We start from the raw sequence: 21,632 nt of genomic DNA on the forward strand, positions 1-21,632 counted from the left end.
AAGGTGGTGGTACTGACGGAACAATAACCTCACCTGATGGACCGCCAGGAAGTAGAAGTACTCCGGTTTCCTTTCCTTTTCGGCCCAAACCTGCACCGGCGATAGGATCGTAGTCGTTTGACTCTTCAAGAAAACAACTTGAACGAATCACTGATCAGGGATTATCGATTCATCCTGTATCATCGTTGCGACATGTGAAGATCTGAGGGTTTCCAATGACCGTGACGATGGAAGAATTTCGACGCCTGCACAGCATTAAGGAAAATAATTCTCTACTGACCACATCCAGGTATCCAAAATGTTGCAAAGGTGTTGCAGAGCGCAAACGATAGGAGGAAGGGAAACTGAAAGCTACTGAAAGTCGTGGCGACGATATTTTTCGGGAGTCCCGGATCGATCCCGGACCGCCGAACGCCTTCGTTGATTTTCGGAGCATTTCGGAGCCAAGAGCGGCCTTCGTTGGGTACAACTTTTCAGAATCCTTCCAGACGACAGTCTATAATGCTACTAAAACTCTATGCATGAAGGCAGCGGAACACATTAGCGAGATACCGCTGCTGCTCTAGCATTCGTGAAGTCGGAGAAGAGGCTAGAAGAGGTGAGTCGACATTGTAAATATTTCACTTTGTGTAGCCCCTTCAGTACTCAGTACCGATTTAGACACGAAAGTTGCGTTTTGAAATTGCCTCCAATGCCTCGGAAGCTTAAGTTCGGGTTAGGATGCATAGAGTCTGAAGGACTGAATGAGATTTACAAACGTGATTCACGAACAATACAGCGAGTGACTATGTACGATTCAAAAATTTGAGCCCAAGAATAGTCGGTGAATCGAGAGTCCATTATCAAAGCAGGTATAGGATGATTATAAATTAAGCAGCTTGCACCAAGAGAGAATCCCATACCCCCAAGGAAAACAACCAAGAATCAGAGCATTCCAACGATAACAGCAGCCACCGTTGCCAGTACCATACCTATCCCACCCATATTCACATCACCCACAACGGATAAAGCTCCGTTGGAACCGGAGGTACTCGAAGGCGAACTCGAGCCAGATGACGCCGTGGCACCCGACGTATCTTTGACAGTGGAATTCGCGAGCGTAGCTTCAGCGAGAGCGAGGAAGGCAGCAAAGTTGTTTGGACCGGTTTCGACGGCGTTGATAGAGAAGACCATGCCGGAACCGCAGTGGCTGACGGGGTTGGTTTGGGCGCAGTAACCCCAGATTGGGGAAGTCTAGGTTTGTGGAATGGTACGTTAGAAAATATTGTGACTCCGGATGGGGGGAAGGACTCACGTTGTTAATGGTGATGGAGAAACTAGGTCCGGTGACGTTGGCGTCGACTGGGTGGCTGGAGAGTAAGGATTAGAAATGGATCTGGACTTGAGGGTGATGTTGACCTACAATCCCAAGTTGAAACCATCGACGAGAGGAGTGCAAGGTTCACTACATGTGGAACGAGATGTCAGCAAAGAGAACAGACACGATCCTACACTCTACGAAGTCTCAACAAGATAACTCACGGGAAACTAGACTGAACGACACTATGATTCTTCGCTAGGAACGTAAACTCCACGATATCCCCAATCGCAGCGCTGATATTCGCTGGTCCAAACGCCAATTGTCCATTGATTCCAACGGTGATGTTATGTGTTACCGGACCACCTGCAGCGTAAGTCGGTTCTGTATAACATGAATAGGTTAATTTCGGATACATCACAAAACCAATCCTGGTACTAGCATCAGGATTCATTCAAGAGGCGAATGAACGAACCTGGTGTTCCCGAATAGCTAGTGTATGTTGACACCCAGGTAGATGAAGCATCAGATACTGTGGCTGTTGCTGTTGCCCAGGATTGAGGCGGGGGCGTGCTGACAGAGAGTGCAGAAGTCTGGGTTCCGTTAAGCTCGATAGCAAGCGCCTGGAAGGCAGCGAACGAATGGTTTGAGGAGGCGTCTGGAGGGTTGACAGCGAATACCATTCCTATGGAAAAATAACAGTAGCCACAATTAAAAATGAATGTCCAGTAATTTCGTGCTAAGGGATTATGTGAACTCACCGGCTCCGCAATGCCCTTTTTGTTCACAATGAATCCAGATCGGGTTCGTGTCGTTCACGGTGATCACAAAGTTTGGCAGTTCGGGATCACTGTCTGAGGCAACAGGCAAGCTTTGAAAAAACGGCCGAGTTAGATCAAAATCATCAAAATCGCGGCATGGAAGAACTTACAATCCTGAGCTGACACCTCCAGCAAGGGGAACGCAGGGCTAAGGGTAAAAGGACGAAGATTGAATAACGTGAGTGATCTATGCAGTCGAGTTTGAAGGGGAGAAGCATAGGTTCGACGTACTGCATCAAAGCTTGACCTGAAGTTATGAAGACGATCAGTGTTCTATGTCAAAGAATACAAGCGCTTTGGATAACTCACTGAGTGACTGTATGGTTCTTTGGGTGACTGGATTAGAGCGGTGTATCAGTTACCAATGACAAGACAGATAAAGAACATTGAACGGGAAGAAAGCGGAAGGAGAAAACAACGTACAAAATCATGTTTATAGTGTCTCCTACTTCGGCCAAGACGTACTCAGGATAATAAATAAGTTGCCCATTCGGGCCAACAGACACATCCCAGCTTGTTGCAAGAGCGACTGGAAGGACAGCGAGAGCGGCGGTGAGAGTAGAGCGCATCATCGTCATTGTCAAAAGGTAAGTCGACAGGCAGGCAGATATATAAGAAGGGCAAGTAAAAGAACAAAGTAAGAACGAAATAAAAAAGATGGAGAAAGATGATATGAAACTCGATATTGTTTGCTTTGCCTTTATACCCTCCTGGTTTCCGTTAGTTCTTACCAGAAATCTGGTGGCGAACAAGATACTCGGACAAACAGGTACTAACAGCTCATTGGCTGGCAGATTGCCCTCGGACAATACAATGTATTGAAAGAAGCAGATTCAAAGATGCAAAGAGTCAAGTCGGGGAGGGGCTATGCAAATGTGTTTGAATGACCATCGGATAGATAGATAGATAGATTAATACACGGCACCGTCTCGAAAGACGGGGTCCCGTCTCGGAACAGCCGGTTACGGTAGGACAACAATAGCGAGCTCAACCCGCAGTGAGGGAAGGTAGACTACTGCTGACGTACCGCGCACGAGTGAGAGAGTGGCAAACGAGGACAAGCAAGAGTACGAGTACAAGAGAGACACGAGAAAAGGCCAAGCAAGAATACGAGTACGAGAGTGTATGAGATAGAGTATTCATAAATAGAGTACGGGTACGAGATTGAATGTACAAAAAAGCGGGCAGAGGGGATGAAGGAACAATCGGGATCCGGCTATGTTGAGTCGCCACCCACACTTCCATTCGCGGTGTGGTCATCGTTCTGTTCGGCAGGAGGGAGAGGGGGATGCAGAGATGACCAGTGCATGGCAGCCTCGTGGATGAAGCGCGCAGTACGAGAGGTGGAGGACGTATTGAAGATGAAGCGTTTGAGATAGTGGAGAGCTTCTGAGTTTGAGAATAGGCGATTACGAGGAAGAGGGAATGAGAGCGATATGTCGTCAAGAAAGGCAGTCCGTAGGCCAACAATTGTGTGGTCTACTGCACATTGGAGGAAGATATGTTGAGGGGATTCTGGGTGGAAAGGTGACTGACATGACCGGCACTGTTTTGTGGGCACCTCTGTTGGTAGCAAGGGATCAATTCTTGCTGGCGATGACCGGAAAGTGAGGGGAACCATGTCTCCACACAGTAGTCTGGTGAGAGAACGGCGGTGGGAATGGTTTCGGACGTGGATCAGGTAATGGCGGAGCGTCCGAGCAACATATTTGGATGGGCCCTCTTTCTGCGGTTCGAGACGGCCGTGGAGTAACGCCAGACGATGGCTGGAGTCTACTTGGGTCTGGAGATAGGTGTCGGACTCCTTGGAGATGGAATTGATGAGTGCGAGGAGTGATGGTTCGGATAGTAGTGCTGATGCGGGGAGGGAGAGAGTGGAAGAAGGCAGATGGCGAATTGCCCAGTCGACATCTGAAAGCCAGCATTTCATGCCGGAGTTTCGAAGGTTGAAGTTCTCCTGCAGTGCAAGGTGAGCGTAGTGCTCCGGTCCGAGTTTTAGGAGGTAAATGAGGTAGCGAAGGGCAAGAATGACACGACGGGTACGTATGGGCATAATGCCAGTCTCTGTGAAGAGAGGTGCGAGAATGGAACGACGGGATAGACCCAGCATGCGGCGGAGAAAGAGCAGTTGAATTTGCTCGAGCATGGATAATAAGTGAGTGTCAGTGTCGATTGCAATTTCGCAGCCATTGATGAGATGGCAGTCCACGAGAGCAGAGTAGAGTTGCTTGGCTATTGGAGGGTCGAGCCGTTGGTGTCCAATGAGAAGGTCACATCCCGCGATGCCACCCGCGGCGGTGAATGCGGAATCTCGCTTGACCGTGTAGTGTGCCGCGAGTAGATGACGGTGTGTGGATTGGAGATGAGCACCGACGTAGCGTACCGAGTCACGGAACGACAGGGCTTCACCACCCAGGAAGAGAATGGGCAGAGGTGAAGGCAGGCGGCCGAAGACCATAACCCAGGATTTGCCAGCGCTGATGGTGAGGTTGTTGGAGTGACAGTAGAGCTCGAAGCCTCTCAAATGGGACTGTAGGCCGTGTGCAGAGCGTGAGATCAGGGCGATATCGTCAGCGTGTTCGAGATGGGATATCACAATCCCTAGCAGGTCGAGGTCATTGGGGTCATGAACAAGGTTGAACGTTGAGAGGAAGATGTTCCACAGTGTGGGAGAGGAAGGGTCACCCATCAGCACCCCACACATGGCCTGGAAGCGATCGGAGATGTCCCCGTTGTGGGTGATCACATATGTCATCTGGCTGTAGAGGGAACGGAGCCAGTCAAAGTATTTGCCGGTGAGCTGATGATCAGCGAGCTTGTTCCATAAGCTGCTCTGGTTCATTGAGGGGAAAGCGTTTGAGATGTCCACAAAGGCGACATACAGGGGATCACCTAAGGATTTTGCTTTTTCGATCAGTGTGCGTAGGATGAAGACATTGTTGTTAGTACGATAACCAGCCCTAAACCCGTTTTGAGATGCCGGGAGAATGTGAGCTTCTTCCAGAGCCTGGCTAAGTTTGAGATGTAGCAGGAGAGAGGCAAATTTGAGGATGCAGCTTTCCAAGGCAACTGCTCGGTAGTTGTTGGGGTCTACAGAATCCTTCCCTGGTTTGGGTATAGCTACTATGAGTGACACAAGCCACGATGTAGGAAATTCTTTGAGTTGGAAGGCACGGTCAAAGAATGAGGCAAGGCGATCATTGTCGATGTCTTGAATGATTGAGTATGTGATTAGGTCGGCGCCAGTGGAGTCTGAGTGAGTTGTGCGTTTGAGATAGCTTTTTATTGTAGCGATGTCATTTTCACATATAACAGAGTTGAAAGAGGGGAAAGCAGAAGGGGGCGATGGGTCCGGGATTGCATTAGCACGGTTGGTTTCTTGTTGAAGTATCTGTGGGTCAAAGGAAGTGGTGCGAGGGTCAGGAGGATTCATGCGAGGGATAAAGCAGTTGGTGAGTTGTTCGAGTGTAACCCTTGGCAAGGGTTTATCCAAGTTACTCAAGGACTTGTAGAACTTCCAGAAGGCAGCGCCGCCTGCCGCTGCTGCCGATTGGAGGCGGGACAGGTTAGTATCTTCCAGTTCACGACGGTGGGTGCGACCACGGTGACAAACAGCTGAAGGGGTGTGGACCAGTTGAGGAGGAGGCGCAAGGGAGCGAGGGTCTGGAAGAGAGGTGGAGACCTTTGGGATATTCGACAGTAATTGGGGAAGGTGGGGTGAGGGAATTGGACAAGAGATAAAGTCGAGTTCTGAACCTTCATGGGGTAAAGGTAGACAGGCCCCAGCTTTTGCCAGTTGGTCCGCAAGTTCGTTTTGAATGATGCCCCTGTGGGCGCAAACATGAGTAAATACGATGGTTGCGGTCCGGGCAGAGATCCACTGAGAGAGGGTGTTGAGCAAGTCTCCATTAGGACAGTCCCAGCCGCACTGGGCATTTTCCGGAGCATTGTACACAATGGACTGAATGGCGTAGGATGAATCAGTGTAGATTTCGAGTTGACGATGCGCCGAGGTCCGTTGGATGGTGACGAGGATGGCATAGAGTTCGGCGCGGTTGTTTCGCTGAGGTCCCAGGATTCGTGCTGACAGGTTCAGGTGGTGATTAGGACCAATGTAAATACCCAGTCCAGCGCATGCAGCAGCTGTATTGTTCCTGAGGCAGGAGCCGTCGGTGAAGACTTTTGTAATGGTTTATGATCTATACCTCGAACGGAATCAAACCGCTTCCTTGGGTCTAAAAATCCTCTATGAAGTTCACCACAGCGCCGTAATGACCTGCGATGCCGTCCTGTAACGGTCTTGGGACTTTTGAGCGCTCCATTTTCTCCTCCTACTTCCCCATACCTCCCCAGATGGACGGGGATATGCCAAGGGGAAATCACTCCCTATCACTCCCCCCACAGGAATGCGAGTAATTATTTCAAATCCACTGCCCTTGTACAAAGAGCTAAACCAAATCAGGATCTGAGGTCCGACGTTTTCTTTTCCAATTACATTCGCGCTATTTGATTGGTTGATGATTGGTCGGTAGATGAACAGCAATTGGTATGATTTGTGAAACGTAGGGGCAAAGCTGCGTTTCGGGAACAGCTTTGTAGAACGTTGGAGGCGTTGAAGGGCGTTGAGCCTCGCGATGTGAGCGTGACCGAGAAGTCCATAGATGGCGCACAGCTTCCCACGCTGAAGCTGTGACTTGCTTCGAAAATACTCTCATTCTCAAATAATCGGACGATGCTGGCATCGTGATACTTCATCTCAACCTATTTTATTTCCCTGAATCCCTCATCTTAATGCCTTTCCAACTTTACTGTTTGATGCAATCAAGGCTGAATGAACTCAGTAAATTTGCAAGATTTTCTCCCTCAGCTCCAAAGACTCGACTGTCTCTCGTTGCTTAGGCAGCCGGAAATCTTTTCGAATCCTTGCGCCTCTGAATTCCAAGGGGCTGGCAGCATTCAGAGAAATGAGTGAAGGAAGTCGTTTCATGGTAAAGGTACCGTGGACGGGATATCAATTGCATTGATAGTAGGTGCGTGTGTCCTACTCTTTAAGGGATACAAATCTAAAGTCACATTCATTCATCAGGGAAAGGTTGCCATCCGTGGAGAGATCGCTGCTCCAGGCTTTGCCGAGCACAATGAAGCCTCGCACTTCAAGCTTTCAAGGGATTTTCGTCACCAATGCTTCTTTTAGCCTTCCCACCGATGATGCTACCGTCTTGCCGTCTTACCGTCTTACCGAAGCTGTGTCAACTGCAAATCCATCAGTGTTCAATAGTAATGGTCACCCGTAATCATCTAGTATCAGTGACCTTTCCAGCTCCGTTCCAGTAAACATCTAATCACGAACTCCCCACACAAGGCCAAAATTTGTCCTCACTTTTAAAGATATCTACCTTTCTCAGCTTCGGACGCATCACTTACAAAGTCCTACTAACTTGCCCATGTAATCGGCACACGGCCAGAGGCGGCCTTATTGATTTAGCCTCTCAATTGTGTTTTACGATCTTTGTACATGTGCTCTTCTGGATACCAGTGCACAGCAACTTGACACCTTGTCCGGGAGCCGTAGACGGGGAGCCATATAAAGCTCCTTTCTTCAGCTTTGCGAAGCATCATCCCCGTCTTTTCGTCCCATACACTCATACACGTTTCTTTGAACCTCTTCGTATCCGTGAGTCTCAGTATTCATGTACGGAAATCCTACATACGAATACTGACGTCTACCCTTATCACATACAGAATCGAAAGTAAATCGAACAATCGAACTCGTCTCATGCACTTCAGGTCTTTCAGGTTCCGCTACACATCTGGCGATAAGAAGAAATCTTCCTCATCCTCTTCAGAATTTGAACCTGAGCTTGAACCCATCTCTCCTCCCGACCCATTTCTTCCGCACAAACCCCTTCCGCCAACCTCTATCGCGAATATCGTGCTGGACCCGGGGAATCTCACTGCGTTATACCAAACAGCTAGCACTCCTAACACCCCCAACACCCCCAACACCTCCGATACAGCGTCGAGCTCAGACGCCTCAAATCCAATAACTGATACCACAAGTTTGGGATCTGGACTCGGGAGCGATCCCTCTCCGTCTAGTCCTCATAATCAACCTAAGAAGTCGATATCGGATCTAGTGTTTAATACTACGACGTCGTCGGCTCTGTATGATACGAGAGAGGCTGAGCGGAACGTCGCTGCTGTAGAGTCTGAGCGCTCATTTGGGAAAGACGGCGCACCAGAGCGACGATAGCATATAATAAGGGTTTAATGAAGGCGGTGATTCGGCTGGGAAGTGAACCAGAAGCTGTACGTACTACTAGTATGGATACTAGATATATTGTCAATAATGTGTAGCAATAGCCACAAGTTTTGTCGTCTCACCTAATATTGTATAGTACGCGTAGTATAGCGACTTCATGCGACCTTGTAATGATTGTTTCTTTTGAGCATCCGTTATCGAAAAGTATTGTATGAGGTTTGGGGTCAGTCTATCAGAGCAAGTCCTTCAATGATTGATTGACATGTACGGGCGGGAGCGGAGCTTGTCACTTGAAATATTCAACCCCAAAGGCTTATTGAATGTGACAAACACGACTACAATAAACAGCAACACCTTCTCCGAAAGAAATACAAAGCACTACGTAGGGTTTTCGAGTTTATGGAAAAGGAGAAAAAGAAAAGCCCGTAACAAATCAAAGTACCAGAAGGATAGAAAAAAATCGTAATTGGAGCGTGTATAACCAGAGACCAAACATCGAACACTAAAGAAGCTTCGAGACAAAGAGAGAAAATAGGTGATTGGTCGTAAAAAAATTGTTCGTTTTTCACGTATCCCTTGATTTCCTTTATATATTGCGCCGACTTTCAAGTTGGCTATCTCGTTTGCATTCTGTTGTTGACCTAGAGGACGACAGGAATGCAACCAATCGAGATCAATCCGCCCTAGTAAGGAAATCGACTGAGAGCCCATACTTAGCAGATAAGTAGAAAACAGCTTACAACAGCATTATCCTCGCAGCAGACAGCCTGAGCAGAGCAGCCGCTGTTCCCAAGGCCAATGACGGTGATGGGGGAGCAACCAAGACCAAGTAAGACGCTAAGGTCCTCGACGACGATTCCAAGGAGACCAAGGAGGAGGGAACCAGCAGAGGAACCAGCCTGCCATTGGGTTATACAAGGAGACGTCAGCGAAGTACCTTGTTGGGTGCTGCAGAAGAAATTTGATCTTACCGTCTCAGTGCTGTCGCAACATTGAAGCGAGCCAGTGGAGCAGCTACTAGCGGGTTCGGTCGTAGTAGTCCCAGGCTATATGAGAGAGAGAAAGAAAGAGATAGGTTATCGTCAGCGCGAACGACTAGCGAAGCAGAGACGACTGGTTGCGTGCTTACCGCGGTGACAGTGACCGTGGTGGTGACCGGCGGGGTGGTAGTGGTGGGCTTTCCTCCCGGGATGGCGGCAGCAAGGATTGTGAACGCGAACAAGGCGTAGAAAGCAACGACGGAGATGCGAGAGAACATTTTTACTTGAAGAGCTGAGAGTAGAATGTGTCTGACTGTCTGAGGATCTCGAAGGGCTGTTCGATGTTCTAACTTAACTTTTCGACCCGGCTTTTATACCTGAATTTTGTGGACATAAAGTCAGAGTTCTTCGCGTAGGGAAATGTCGGAAAACTCCGCGAGAATGTCAGAATAGATCATCCAACGCGCGCACTGGGACACACACGGGACGCACTTGACAGAAGAAATGACAGTTGTTCATCGATGAGCATCGGATCGCAAAAAAAAACTCGAGTTCGAGCAGTACTTTGTTCACGGTTGAAGTGGAAACCGTGAGAAGCCTCATTTATTGCCACAGGAAAATCCGAGGAGAGTCAGGGAGAGTCCCAGAGAAACAGGAAGAGATAGGAACCAACGTCGAAAATTTTACCATAAGCAGTCAATGATGGACCACCAATCAAAAGCTTCAAGGCAAGCCTAATGACGCGGTGACACTTTCGAGGACACACAATATGAAGAATCCGGGGAGCATCCTGGAACAACGTAACGTGGATGCTTCAAGTCGAATTCTTCATTCAGCGGAGATGGAAAATGTCAAAATTGACAAGACTTACCAGGACTTACTAGTACTTACTACTTAGTACCCGTTCAAAACAGAAACAAAAAAACAACGATCACTACGTCAGAGGGACAAGACCTTCTTGTATTGCAGCAAATAAGCAATGGGAGCCTTAGGGTATAGGGAGATACAGGCGATGATCGTTCCTTTACTCTTGCAATAAAGTTTCGTAGAGCTTCGAAGAGCAAAGATTAAAATCAGGAAGAATAGGGGCTACGAAAAAGATGCCAGGTCTATTGTCATAGGGAACAGCAAAGGAAGATGGGTAGATGGTGGGCTAACCTCAGTGAAAGACAGTCACTGAAGCAATGACGCTTGAGTGTACCGCAAGGATGCGACTGAAGAGCAACGTAAGATGAAATCCTCATTCAGCGGAGGAGGAAATTTGAAGAAGTCAAGATTGATATAACTCGCCTGTCAGGGGGCAGAAAAACGATAGGTCAGGATAATTCTTGGGTTGATAGGTGTTGATGCAGCAGAATTCTATTCTGGAAAAAAGGAAGGGTAGGGTGCGATTGTTCCTGTCAGAGAACTTCGGAGAGAGCATTTGAGCGACGGAAATTTGGAAAATACATAATAATATTGCGACTTGGTAATATGACTTCTCAACAACAAGAATCAAAGACCGTCCTAGAGGTGGCACAAAACATTGACCAGGAAAATGAGAAAGAACGTACATGCATGATCATGACACGGCGAGGAATTGACGCTGCCGATGTCAATTGAATTTTAATCATACTCGACCACACAGTGGCACAAGAAAACGCGACGTATGTATGATGTTCGTCTGGGAATGTCGTATTTAGATGCCAGGAATTGACTCCGGTGACATGCAGTCATGATAGAAAGTCAGTGCGAATCGGGAATCCTCCATTCATGCCCCATCAGGTGTCCTGTCAAGCATAAGGAAGGACACACGCGCAAAGGCAGCACGACAAGCCAAGAAACCCTTACTTCGCTGTATACTACACATACTTAGTTTATGTGGCTTTATATCTGTCCAATATATGGTCCGATTTCTCTGAGTCTTCGTATCTCAATTATGGCTGTTTGATGTGTTCAATTGAACAGTAAAATTTCGAACTTGATATTCATGCAAAACCGGACCAAGTTTCAAACGCTACCAAACCTCGAGATACGCAGCGAATTTGAGTACAAAGGTAATTGTTCGTAAAATCATTCATGTCTACGTAACCTGTAACCTTCTCCATTCCGCTTTTGAGTATTCCGTTTATGAGCATTCCCGCCTTCGATTCAAAGAGTGACAGGGACACATCCGATAGAGACCAATCCACCCTGAGAGATCGACTAAGAGTTCATACGAAGTAGTAGAAAATCCCAAGATAGCTTACCCAAGCATTATCCTCGCAGCAGACGGCCTGAGCAGAGCAGCCACTGTTTCCAACACCGATGACGGTGATGGGGGAGCAGGTGACACCAAGCAAAACGTTGACATCTTGAAGAACGACTCCAATGAGACCGAGGAGAAGGGAACCAGCAGCGGAACTAGCCTGTGAGTAGGTCAAACAAGGAGACGTCAGCAAAATGCTTCGTTGGGTGTTGCAAGGGATATTTGATCCTACCTCCTCAGTGCTGTCGCAGCATTGGAGCTCACCAGTGCTGCAACTACTGGCGGGTTCGGTCGCAGTAGTCCCGGGCTATAGTGGTGGTGGTTCAGCATCATGATAAGTGATCAGCAACGAAAAGAGGACTAATCGCCAATCGCTTACCGCAGTGACCGTAATCGTGGTGGTGACTGGGACGGTGGTGGTGGTGGGTTGACCTCCCGGGGTGGCGGCAGCAAGGATAGCAAGCGCGGACAAGGCGTAGAAAGCAACGGTGGAGAGGCGAGAGAACATCTTTACTTGAGAGCTTAGACTGTATCTGTATCTGAAAATCTGGAGGGAAATTCGATGCTTCAACTCTTACTTTTCGACTAAGCTTTTATACCCAAATTTTAGCAATGAGGTCAGGGCTCTGCTCCCCAAAGATATGTCAGAAAACGCCGCACAAATGTCAGACGCGGACACTGGAACAGGCCCAACAGGGAGATAAAATTGTGATTCGTTGGTGCACGCTTGAGCATCGGTTCTGAAACAATTTCGAATTTGAGCAGGCGGTCGAAGTGGAATCCGTGAGACGCTGTATCTATTGCCACAGGAAAAAATGAGGAAATATGAGTGTATAGAAATGCGTATGGAAGTGAACTCAGTAACACTTTAGGGGACAAGGGAATACCTGAACAGCACGTAACATACATTATGCATTCAGTGGAGCGGGAAAATACCCAAGATTGACATGATTTAGCAGTCAGAAAAGAAAAGAAAAAATCAATGACTACTGCACCCGACTACGCAGCCTCATTTCATTGCGACATAGAAGTCAAGAGGTATACTGTATCTCCAAAGACAGGTGTCGATTGTTGATTTGTTCCTGTACCAGCGACTCGGGGGTTTTCGGAAATGGTCTCAGAAAACCGCGAGGACAGGGATACGGGTATCGAAAAAAAACCAGGTTTTGGTTGACCCCTGAACCAGCGCACAGAAATGTAGGGAGAACGAATCCGAACCTATTGAACAACAATTCGAGAAGCCTCCAGATTAGCTCTAGGTTTCTATGAGCGGTTCCGGATGATTCCTTACAGTCTGATCTCTATGACCAGTCGAGTCAAAGCTGTCAATGGATCGTGATGCTTAGTAGCTCAACCTGAGCTCAACCAAACATGGAATTTACGACGTAGGTGGAGTTCTTCTGGGAACGACGGTAAAAAAACTTGGCGATTTCCCCCTTCCTTTGAGGCAATACGTGACCGCCCAAGAAGTCAAGAATTTAGTTTCAGTGACACGAGGAACCACTAGGGACTAGGAATTGGTCATTGACACCTTGATCAGCTGTCAGGTGAGAGGAATATATATGAACTCAAGAAGCATTTACCTCATTCAATACCACATACTGGCGAAAAAAACTGAAAAAAAGGGAGCGTTGAGTCTAACATCAGTATATCGGGACCGAACCTCTGGCGGTACCTGATGAAGGATAGAAAAGGGAGCAAACACACCCACCCTGCTTTGCATGTGTACATACATGCTTCAAGTTCCGTGCGTTGATCCTTCGCCCAACTATCCCTTACGAAAGACAGGAATGTTAAGTGCAGAACAAAGATGTGCATATTGAACTGATAGTCGAATAGATCCTAGAAAGGGAGCCTAAGTTTGAACTATTTCCTGATGATTCCTGGTAACAAGGGTTTGCAAGTTGTATTACGCCTGAAAAACGAGTGGTGAATGAGCCCAGTGGGGACGCCGTAATGAAAGTCAAGAGAAACCTCCGGACCGAAGCCTAACCGAGAATCCCGGAGCGAAAACTTCTTCCCTTCCGTCATGTTCTTCGTGGTCTCCAGGTCCGTGAGCCGTCGTGTACTCGTTCAGTCGACACGATGTATGGCTCAAAAGCCTCCCAAGTCTGCGGGCTCAGTATCGTCTTCCCCGCCTCCACCACCACCAGCACAAAACTCCGACAAGGAATCAGAACAAATCGAACAACCAGTCTTGACACGTTCAAGTGTTCCTAGTCTGGACTTTTCACCCCCAGATCCCACTGAACAACGTACAGGAGCATCTTCTCGAGATAATTTGTCCTCTGCAGACCGCCAACGACGGGCATTCGCAAGAATAGCTTTTGGGTTGTTCACTCTGGGATTTGGTCTACATGTTGCCTACATGGGACGTGAATGGGAGCAAGAGGAGCTTCAGGAGAAGAAATTGGTGTGCTCGTTGATGTTACATGTCTTGAACCCTTTGTTAAATCATTTCACAGACTCTGGAAAATGCGCCAGCAGGTCGATGGGAACGAACAAAAAACCGATACTCGGGGATGTTTTCTGTGTGTAATATCTTCTTTTTGGTTCATTGACTCTCAATTCCATTTGTCAGTATTTTAGCGATCCAGTCATGACCGAGTTATTACCACCACGCACAGCAGCACAGTATCCTCCATCATCAAAACCTTACACTCTCTTAATATCTGTTGACGACTTATTGGTAACGTCTACCTGGGACGTACGTGCTTTCGCAAGTTCATTTTGGGTTCGTCGTTTTACGCTAGATTCCATAGCGCCAACACGGTTGGAGGACGGCCAAACGACCTGGAGTGGATTATTTCTTGGCTTATATCTCCCAATTTTATGAGGTTGTGGTTTTCACGACGCAGTATTCTTATGTGAGTCGAGTTGGAGTCTCTATTGTCGTTGTTGTACTGACTTGCCATTGATCAGACCGCGATGCCCATATTGGATAAACTTGACCGTTATAACTTTTACATCGAACATCGTCTTTTCCGGGAACATACTCGATCTCAGAACGGAGAAGTTGTCAAGGTGTGTGACTTGAACCCTATACCGTATATTTCCCTGATCCTTGTATTTTACAGGATTTATCTTATCTAAATCGAGACCTGTCCAAAGTTATCCTACTCGATACACATCCCGAACATGCTGTCACGCATCCCGAAAACGCTGTGATAATCCCTGGTTGGAAAGGTGACCCTAAGGACAATGGGCTTGTTGCGATGATCCCATTTTTAGAATGTATGTTCCTTCGTATATTGGCCTATCCTCGTCTACAAGACTCAATTCACACGCTTTAGCGATCGCCATCTACAAACCTGCTGATGTCCGGCCCATATTGACCGCCTACAACGGCAAGAACATCCCCCTCGAGTACGCCAAGCGGGAAGCCGAAGGCAAACAGAAGCACATCGAGAACTGGAAGCAGAACAAAGGATCAACCAGCAATTCCTTCGGAGGCTTCTTCGGTGTTTCTGTGAGTACCCGATATTACATCTTTCGCTAATCCTCCATCCCGAATTCAAATCTTACCTCCCAACTCCTTCGCCCTTAGTCTCGGTCAACACGAAACGCACCACTGACTTACCTCGAGCAAAAACGCAAAGAAGCGCAACAACAATATCTTGAAGAACAAGCGCATATTGCGAAAAACAAGGATTATTTGGAGAGCTTGTTGAAGCATGAGCAGGATGTCATGGCTGCGCAGGCTCCGAGTAATATTTGGGAGATGATTGACACGATACGAGGGAACCCGAAAGCACTGGATGCGAATATTCCGCCTCCGCCTCCCCCGCCTCCTGGGATGGGATTTGTGGTACCTCCGCCACAGCTGCCAGCGCCAGCACAAACACAGACATCGCCGAAGTCGTCATGAAGGACGAAGACGTGGTGAGGCGAAGATGAAACGTTTGGTAGGATGCGTTGCTTTATCACAATTCGTCCCATGTCAGTCTGCTCGCTTGATATGCGATGCACTTGACAGTGATCCCGAAGAGGATGCTGTGCGGGGGTTTGTGTCGATGTTGGAGGTACAGGGAGCAGTGTGTTAATAATCTAGATTCTAATGCTTATTATTCTACAACCCCCTCTCAATGATTGTTATTTAGCTCCAACGTCAGCGTGAACGTGATGATTATTTTCCTACTACAGAATATCTCTTAGGCGAAGATTGTGTACTAAGTCTCTGGTGTCGGGGCCTGTGGTTTTGAGTGGCGTATCGTTGGATTGAGTATCGATTACACTGCCCTTAAGGATGTTCCCGGAGGCACACAACCTGGGAGGAGTATTGCACTCACAAAAATCACGATACGTTGTAGGAGTGCTTAAACGGGCAAGTGCTCGAATAGCTCACAAAATAGTACACGGTAGTCGTACAGAACGGTATTGTTTCATCTGCATGGCTTGCTTTGGACAACCAAGGGAGTGCATCATGAGTATACTGGAGAAAGCCGGAGAAACTTGCGCTTGTGGAAGCGCAACCTCGGCTTTGGCATACTAGAACGTTTGCTCTTCCTTCGGTAGAGTTCTCCAAGTAAGGCCTGCCACTTCAGCGAGAGTGCTACGAATGGTCTCAACTCTAGGGACCTGACTCTTCGATAAGAAAAGGCTACATGCAGTAGGAGGACGGGGAATGTGATCTTCAGCTCTTTGCGTCCAGATGTGATATGGGGGTTGGGAACTGTTGGGAAATAGCTCAGAATTGAGAATCTGTATCTGGGCCTGACCTGAGGATCCGGCGAGAGCTCCCTTCGTTTTTGTGTACCACGCATTAGCTACGACATTGAGAGACATCAATTCCTGTATTCCTGCAATGGTCTACCCACCTCTTTTCATTTAAGTTTCCATGACCCGAATCCGCCTACTTCGTTATTGCCTCTATGAGAATTGTTACCGCTTGAACAGTGTTATGGCCATGGTAGGCAGCGAAATACGGATGTATTGATCGTAACGCGGTGGGCATTTGTCAAGATTGGGACCCTTATGTATTGAAGTTATGTTCAAGGTCAGGTTCTGACAGTAAACGATCTATTCTGATAAACATTGCTCACCCTGTGATGTTCTATGCATTGGAAAATTTTGAAAGAGACACTCACAATATCAGTCTGACCGTGCGTCGAGCCCCAAGCTCAAGATTAAGCCCTATAATCATCGATTCTTCAACCTCCGAGCTCGGTGAGGCTCGGTGTTCGTTGATTGAGAGAACCAATAATAGCGGCCCGACCCTTTACTGCGGACCACAGCACCAGCCAGAAACTCTCTCAGACACCTTAACTTGCATATAAATCTTTCTACTCGAAGCACACTTAATAACCGAACTACATTCCCCTTTTCACCACCGACCATTGCTTGCAACGAAAAGATTTCCAGTTTTCACCGACAGCAACAACCGACTTGTCATCTTCATCTCTCTACCACTCTGATTCTCTTCCTCTTATCTTCCTTACAAATCGGCTTTTAGAATAAACCACTACTTTGTGCCCTATGAAGACATGGAGCCTTTTCACGTCAATCATCCGTCGGCTGGACGACTACCAGAGAATTCGACCTGAAGAATACAGTTACGAATTACACCCTACTAATGACGAAGAAAATTACGGCTTACCTTCGCCTTCTCATCGAAGGCGGAAGAGTGTTCTTCACAAACGTAGATTTTCGCTAACCATCTTCTCCGTGGTATCGTTTGTACAGCATACGCTGACGCTGCGGAGACTGGTTTTCATCATTTCTGCGACGCTTTTTTTGTTGGTCGTGGGTATATTGTCTTCGGGAGTGCCTTCGACGTACCAAGATGTCAGGGCGTATGAGAGAAGTTTGCCGCAACATAGGATCAGGGAGGCAGTAAACGAGAAAATTGGCAGAGACGGTGTCACGGAAAGAATACATAGGAGGAAATATCTCTGGTTCGACGGTGCTCTATGGGGTCACGGATTGAATAACGTACTTCAGGAGAGGTTCGTTGTTTCACCTTTTCTCGAGTATCTCACACGCTGATATTTCCTTAGTTTTGTCATGGCCTACGTCGCACAGCAATCTCACCGGTCCTATGTTTTTGAGGACCATGTATGGTCTCAATCACCACTTCCTTACACCCTATATGACTTTGCTCTCCGTCCATCGCGTATACCTATGAACGCCTTCATTTCTGGTCCCTCTGCGGGTGGACCTGTTCCCGACGGCAGTATCACCCACCGTGCTGTCAGTTTGGAATTTTTCAACACTGTCTGTCGGTCGGAAGAGAGAATTATGGTGAATACCAAGGAGGCACCAATAGATGCTAGTCTTGGAAAAGACGCAAACGCAATTGTGTCGTGGTTCTTGGATGAACTGAAGAAAGTAGAGGACGAGCCCTGTGTTGTCATTGATTCGGCTGGGCGCACACTCTTTGACAGAGAGTTAGTATACCATTTATAAGATTTGTAATATCCTGCTGACCTTCTCTTCGTACAGACTTTTTGGTACAAAACGAATCCTTCCCATCTTTTCCTCCCTACTCGAATCACCTATCCTTGCAAATTTTGCATGGTCTCCCCTCGTCCTTTCCGTGGTCGCTCGTAATTTTGCCATCCTTCAACCGGATGACCTAAACGATCTTTATCCCTCGCCACCATCATATTCCCATTCAAATGCCGGTGTTCTCTCCGGTCTTGTTGCAGTACATCTCAGACGTGGGGACTATTCTCGGCATTGTCATCGCCTCGTCGGTTGGGACGACGAATACATGGGTGTTAACCAGTATGACGAACTTCCGGATCGGTTTGATGCAGACGCCTATCTGCGAGAACACAAGTTCCACTCATCTGTTCCTGCTGCTCATTCTCCTCCTTTATCTACTGCACTCTCATCACGGAATTCAACATCATCAGCAATACCAACAACATCCAGGACCTCGGAAGATCATGCCATCCTTACACCGTACTACCTTACTCATTGTCTTCCGGAGATACCAGAAATCGTCGCTCGTTTACATCAGGTCCGGCTAGACAACCCGGGTTTAAAGCGTATTTATCTGCTTTCGAATGGGTGGGGATGGTGGCTGAATTCCTTACGGGATTCGCTGAAAAAGGACGGGTGGGAGGATGTCAGGCATGGGGGCGAACTTGAGATGGACCAGGCTCAAAAGCATGTGGCTATGGCAGTGGATATGGCGATTGCAGAGAAGGCGGAGGTGTTTGTTGGCAACGGGGTAAGTTGGAGGGCAATCCTTCGTGTCATTAGAGATCTTCCTACTAATCGGCTTGAACTTTCTTTTATAGTTCTCGAGTCTTTCAGGAAACATCGTCACTCTCCGGCTTTCGAAAGGATTCAAAGCTGAATCGAATCGATTCTTATGACGAGACAAGGAAGGGCCCGTGTCTATCCTTACCGTTTACTCTTCCACCCACTCTCTGTCGTTGTCGGTGTAACTGGGTTCTTCGAGGTTCTTTCGATATATTTATATCTACTGTCATTAATATTCGCGACGTGTAACTATCAGGTTTGGTGCGAATCGAACAAAATGTATCAAATCAGAGGAGGTATAAGGGAAGAGCGGTGACTGAAACGGAGAACATTATTCGCCAAGCTGGCTGGTAGGACCAGGTGGTCGTGGTTAGCATTTCGGATTCCTTATACACCCAACATGTCAATTCTACAGTGGCTAATTTCTTTCGGTCTTCTGTTCGATGGAATTGCCTTTCGATAATTTCTGTCTGTGGCTTACACTGTAGTCAATGTACTGTCGAAGATATGAGCCCCATTCGAAAAAGCTCAAGGTGACCCTTCTCATGATCAATAGCGAAAAGGCTTCGATGACCCACTAGATACAGTGACAAAAAATGAGGCGTTAGACATAATAACAATCAAGGCTGAAACCACAGTTGAATCCGTTTTTCAAGAATCATATCATCTTCGTATTCAGGAAAACCGTCACGGATGATCTTGCTCCAGGGTTCAGCACGGATCCACGCAGAGCGGAGCGACGCCGCCTTTTCCCAATATTCAGGCATCCATCCAGCGCATTCCCAATCGATGAGGCCTGTCAAACGAAGCTCGTCGTCGGCGAGAATATTGAACGGCAGAATGTCCCCATGAGTGAAACATAATTTATAGTCTTTATGTGGCCTTTCCGCTATGAGACGTTTGAGCCTTTCATCTCCTGGCTCTGGATAGTCTGGATACGCTTTACAGAAAATCTGCCCGTGGAATTCTGCTGGATTGCGAAAAGGGCCTACGGGAGTGAATGAATCGTTGATGCGGAAGCTTTCGACACCTCCGCCAAGGAAGCCGGAGACTCTATGCGGATCCGGAGGTGCTAAAGCACGCAGCTGGTTAACCCAGTCAGCCAAGCCATCTTGTAAATTTTGTAACTGCTCTTTCGGAGCGTTACCCAGCTTTGGGCCTTCCCATTCACTGAAAGGCTTGCCAGGAAGCGTGCGCATTACTATAAGCCAGCGGCTATAAGGCTCTGTGCGACTTCGCAAGCGCAGGTTTTCGGGTGTATTAATACGTGACAATCTGCCGGGACCGAGTCAAGTAGTGTCAAAAGAGTCCAGTACGACAGGAACAGGTATCGTGGTTCTGTTGCGCACGTATTCCATGGCGGGGGCCTCGATCGGAGTCCGGCTAAGCTTGACGCAAAATCCAAAAGGAAGCCGATAAATTGAGCTCACTTCTTGCTTTCGTCCAAATAAAGTGATCATAGTTTGGTAAAAGGATAGACGCAATCTAATAGGGAAATGAAGCCAGATTGACCATAGCCAGTTTGCTCGCTGACTGGGCAACATTGGTCCATGATCAGCATTTAGAGTTGCGTTGAAAAGTGAAGTCTTCGTGAAGATATGATTATGAGAAGAGTATACCAATGTCATGGAACGAGTTGAAGTTGTTAGCTATGACAGTGAGGATCAACGTTGACGTTGATGGATTACTATGTACTGTGCATATGCATGAATAATGTCATTGAATCCTATGTACTTGCTGAAGAGATTGAACGTTACAAGTAATAAGAGAGATTCTTTGTAAAGAAAGGTATCGGAGTATGAGTATAATAATGGTCCTTTCACTCAATCTTTACGGCGTATAGCAAATCTGAATCCTTTGCTCCAAAATCATATCATCATGATACACTGGGAAGCTATCCTTCACAATCTCGCTCCAAGGTACCACCCGAATCCAAGCTGCCCTTAACGACATAGCCTTTTCCCAGTAATCCGGCATCCACCCCGCACACTCCCAATCGACTAGGCCTGTCAAGCGAAAGTCTTCATCAGCCAGTATGTTATGCGGAAGAATATCCCCATGAGTGAAAACAATTTTATATTCCTTGGAAGGTCGCTCCGCTATAAGGCGTTTGAGGTTTTCGTCTGCCTCATCCGGAAAATCGGGGTACGCGGTACAATAAACTTGTGAGTGGAATTCGGCGGGGGTAAGGAATGGACCGACAGGTCTGAATGCCTCGTCAATGCGGAAGCTATAGATACCACCACCGAGAAAACCCGAAACTCTTTGGGGATGTGGTGGCGAGAGGGTGCGCAATTGATTAACCCAGTCAGTCAGGCCATCCCGTACATTTTGCAGCTGCTCATTTGAAGCTACAGCGAGCCTTGAGCCTTCTGGGCCCTGAAGAGGTTTTCCAGGTGAAGCTTGCATCACTATCAGCCAACGATGGAAAGGCTCAGTACGACCGAAAATTTGCAGAATTTGAAATATTCTGCGGTTTGAGCCATTGAGCGTCCAGTTGGTGATCTCTACGCAGTCCAATATAGCAGGAACAGGGATCGTGGTCCTCGTGCGCACATATTCCATCGCAGAAGCTTCGTTAGGTGTCCGACTAAGTTTCACATAGAGACCAAATGGAAGTTGAAAGACTGAGCTCCATCCCAACCTCTGTCCAAACATGTGGACCATAGATCGGTAGAAAAAAAATCGAATGTGATTAGGGAAATGACGCCGCAGTGACCACAGCCAACCGCAATCGAAGGTGGACATTGTCAGGTAGAGCGAAGAGCGAGTAACAAAGAGTTATGCAAATGGTCCTTTCAGAGGTGAACATTGTCACTAGATGAGCGACTAT

General features: G+C 47.5%; 8 protein-coding genes across 8 annotated transcripts; 3 read left to right on the top strand and 5 right to left on the bottom strand.

The window, feature by feature from the left end:
* Positions 1 to 924: 924 nt before the first annotated feature.
* C8R40DRAFT_1176131 (Cupredoxin) lies at positions 925 to 2,696 on the bottom strand (the record flags this gene model as incomplete). The annotated part of the gene is made up of 10 exons (XM_046232462.1): positions 925 to 1,233; positions 1,295 to 1,349; positions 1,403 to 1,444; positions 1,522 to 1,681; positions 1,773 to 1,982; positions 2,059 to 2,168; positions 2,229 to 2,266; positions 2,350 to 2,365; positions 2,428 to 2,454; positions 2,542 to 2,696. The coding sequence occupies 10 exons, from the start codon at positions 2,694 to 2,696 to the stop codon at positions 925 to 927; spliced, it is 1,122 nt and encodes a 373-aa protein (XP_046081119.1).
* Positions 2,697 to 7,894: 5,198 nt separating this feature from the next.
* C8R40DRAFT_1073659 (uncharacterized protein) lies at positions 7,895 to 8,371 on the top strand (the record flags this gene model as incomplete). The annotated part of the gene is made up of 1 exon (XM_046226610.1): positions 7,895 to 8,371. One exon carries the CDS (start codon positions 7,895 to 7,897, stop codon positions 8,369 to 8,371), a length of 477 nt encoding a protein of 158 aa, XP_046081120.1.
* Positions 8,372 to 9,021: 650 nt separating this feature from the next.
* C8R40DRAFT_1057959 (Sc3 protein) lies at positions 9,022 to 9,638 on the bottom strand (the record flags this gene model as incomplete). The annotated part of the gene is made up of 4 exons (XM_046225178.1): positions 9,022 to 9,063; positions 9,121 to 9,279; positions 9,352 to 9,426; positions 9,495 to 9,638. 4 exons carry the CDS (start codon positions 9,636 to 9,638, stop codon positions 9,022 to 9,024), a joined length of 420 nt encoding a protein of 139 aa, XP_046081121.1.
* A 1,852-nt stretch (positions 9,639 to 11,490) lies between these two features.
* Positions 11,491 to 12,095, bottom strand: C8R40DRAFT_1176135 (fungal hydrophobin-domain-containing protein; the record flags this gene model as incomplete). The annotated part of the gene is made up of 4 exons (XM_046232463.1): positions 11,491 to 11,532; positions 11,589 to 11,747; positions 11,820 to 11,894; positions 11,967 to 12,095. The coding sequence occupies 4 exons, from the start codon at positions 12,093 to 12,095 to the stop codon at positions 11,491 to 11,493; spliced, it is 405 nt and encodes a 134-aa protein (XP_046081122.1).
* A 487-nt stretch (positions 12,096 to 12,582) lies between these two features.
* Positions 12,583 to 13,571, bottom strand: C8R40DRAFT_1128533 (uncharacterized protein). Its single transcript, XM_046229100.1, has 4 exons — positions 13,299 to 13,571; positions 13,171 to 13,201; positions 12,879 to 13,097; positions 12,583 to 12,805 (listed from the first exon to the last, which is right to left on the bottom strand). Exons 1-3 carry the CDS (start codon positions 13,403 to 13,405, stop codon positions 12,966 to 12,968), a joined length of 270 nt encoding a protein of 89 aa, XP_046081123.1. The 5' UTR covers positions 13,406 to 13,571; the 3' UTR covers positions 12,583 to 12,805; positions 12,879 to 12,965.
* Positions 13,572 to 13,676: 105 nt separating this feature from the next.
* Positions 13,677 to 15,455, top strand: C8R40DRAFT_1163316 (HAD-like domain-containing protein; the record flags this gene model as incomplete). Its single annotated transcript, XM_046230355.1, has 8 exons — positions 13,677 to 14,000; positions 14,053 to 14,118; positions 14,169 to 14,294; positions 14,350 to 14,454; positions 14,510 to 14,611; positions 14,665 to 14,821; positions 14,881 to 15,056; positions 15,135 to 15,455. 8 exons carry the CDS (start codon positions 13,677 to 13,679, stop codon positions 15,453 to 15,455), a joined length of 1,377 nt encoding a protein of 458 aa, XP_046081124.1.
* Positions 15,456 to 17,062: 1,607 nt separating this feature from the next.
* C8R40DRAFT_1176137 (uncharacterized protein) lies at positions 17,063 to 18,912 on the top strand (the record flags this gene model as incomplete). The annotated part of the gene is made up of 4 exons (XM_046232464.1): positions 17,063 to 17,532; positions 17,584 to 17,973; positions 18,029 to 18,764; positions 18,835 to 18,912. The coding sequence occupies 4 exons, from the start codon at positions 17,063 to 17,065 to the stop codon at positions 18,910 to 18,912; spliced, it is 1,674 nt and encodes a 557-aa protein (XP_046081125.1).
* A 507-nt stretch (positions 18,913 to 19,419) lies between these two features.
* On the bottom strand, positions 19,420 to 21,457 carry C8R40DRAFT_1057843 (kinase-like domain-containing protein; the record flags this gene model as incomplete). The annotated part of the gene is made up of 2 exons (XM_046225176.1): positions 19,420 to 20,022; positions 21,311 to 21,457. 2 exons carry the CDS (start codon positions 21,455 to 21,457, stop codon positions 19,420 to 19,422), a joined length of 750 nt encoding a protein of 249 aa, XP_046081126.1.
* Positions 21,458 to 21,632: the final 175 nt, after the last annotated feature.

Source organism: Lentinula edodes (assembly GCF_021015755.1).
Source record: "Lentinula edodes strain Le(Bin) 0899 ss11 chromosome Unknown C8R40scaffold_49, whole genome shotgun sequence".
NCBI classification, from domain to species: Eukaryota; Fungi; Basidiomycota; class Agaricomycetes; order Agaricales; family Omphalotaceae; genus Lentinula; species Lentinula edodes.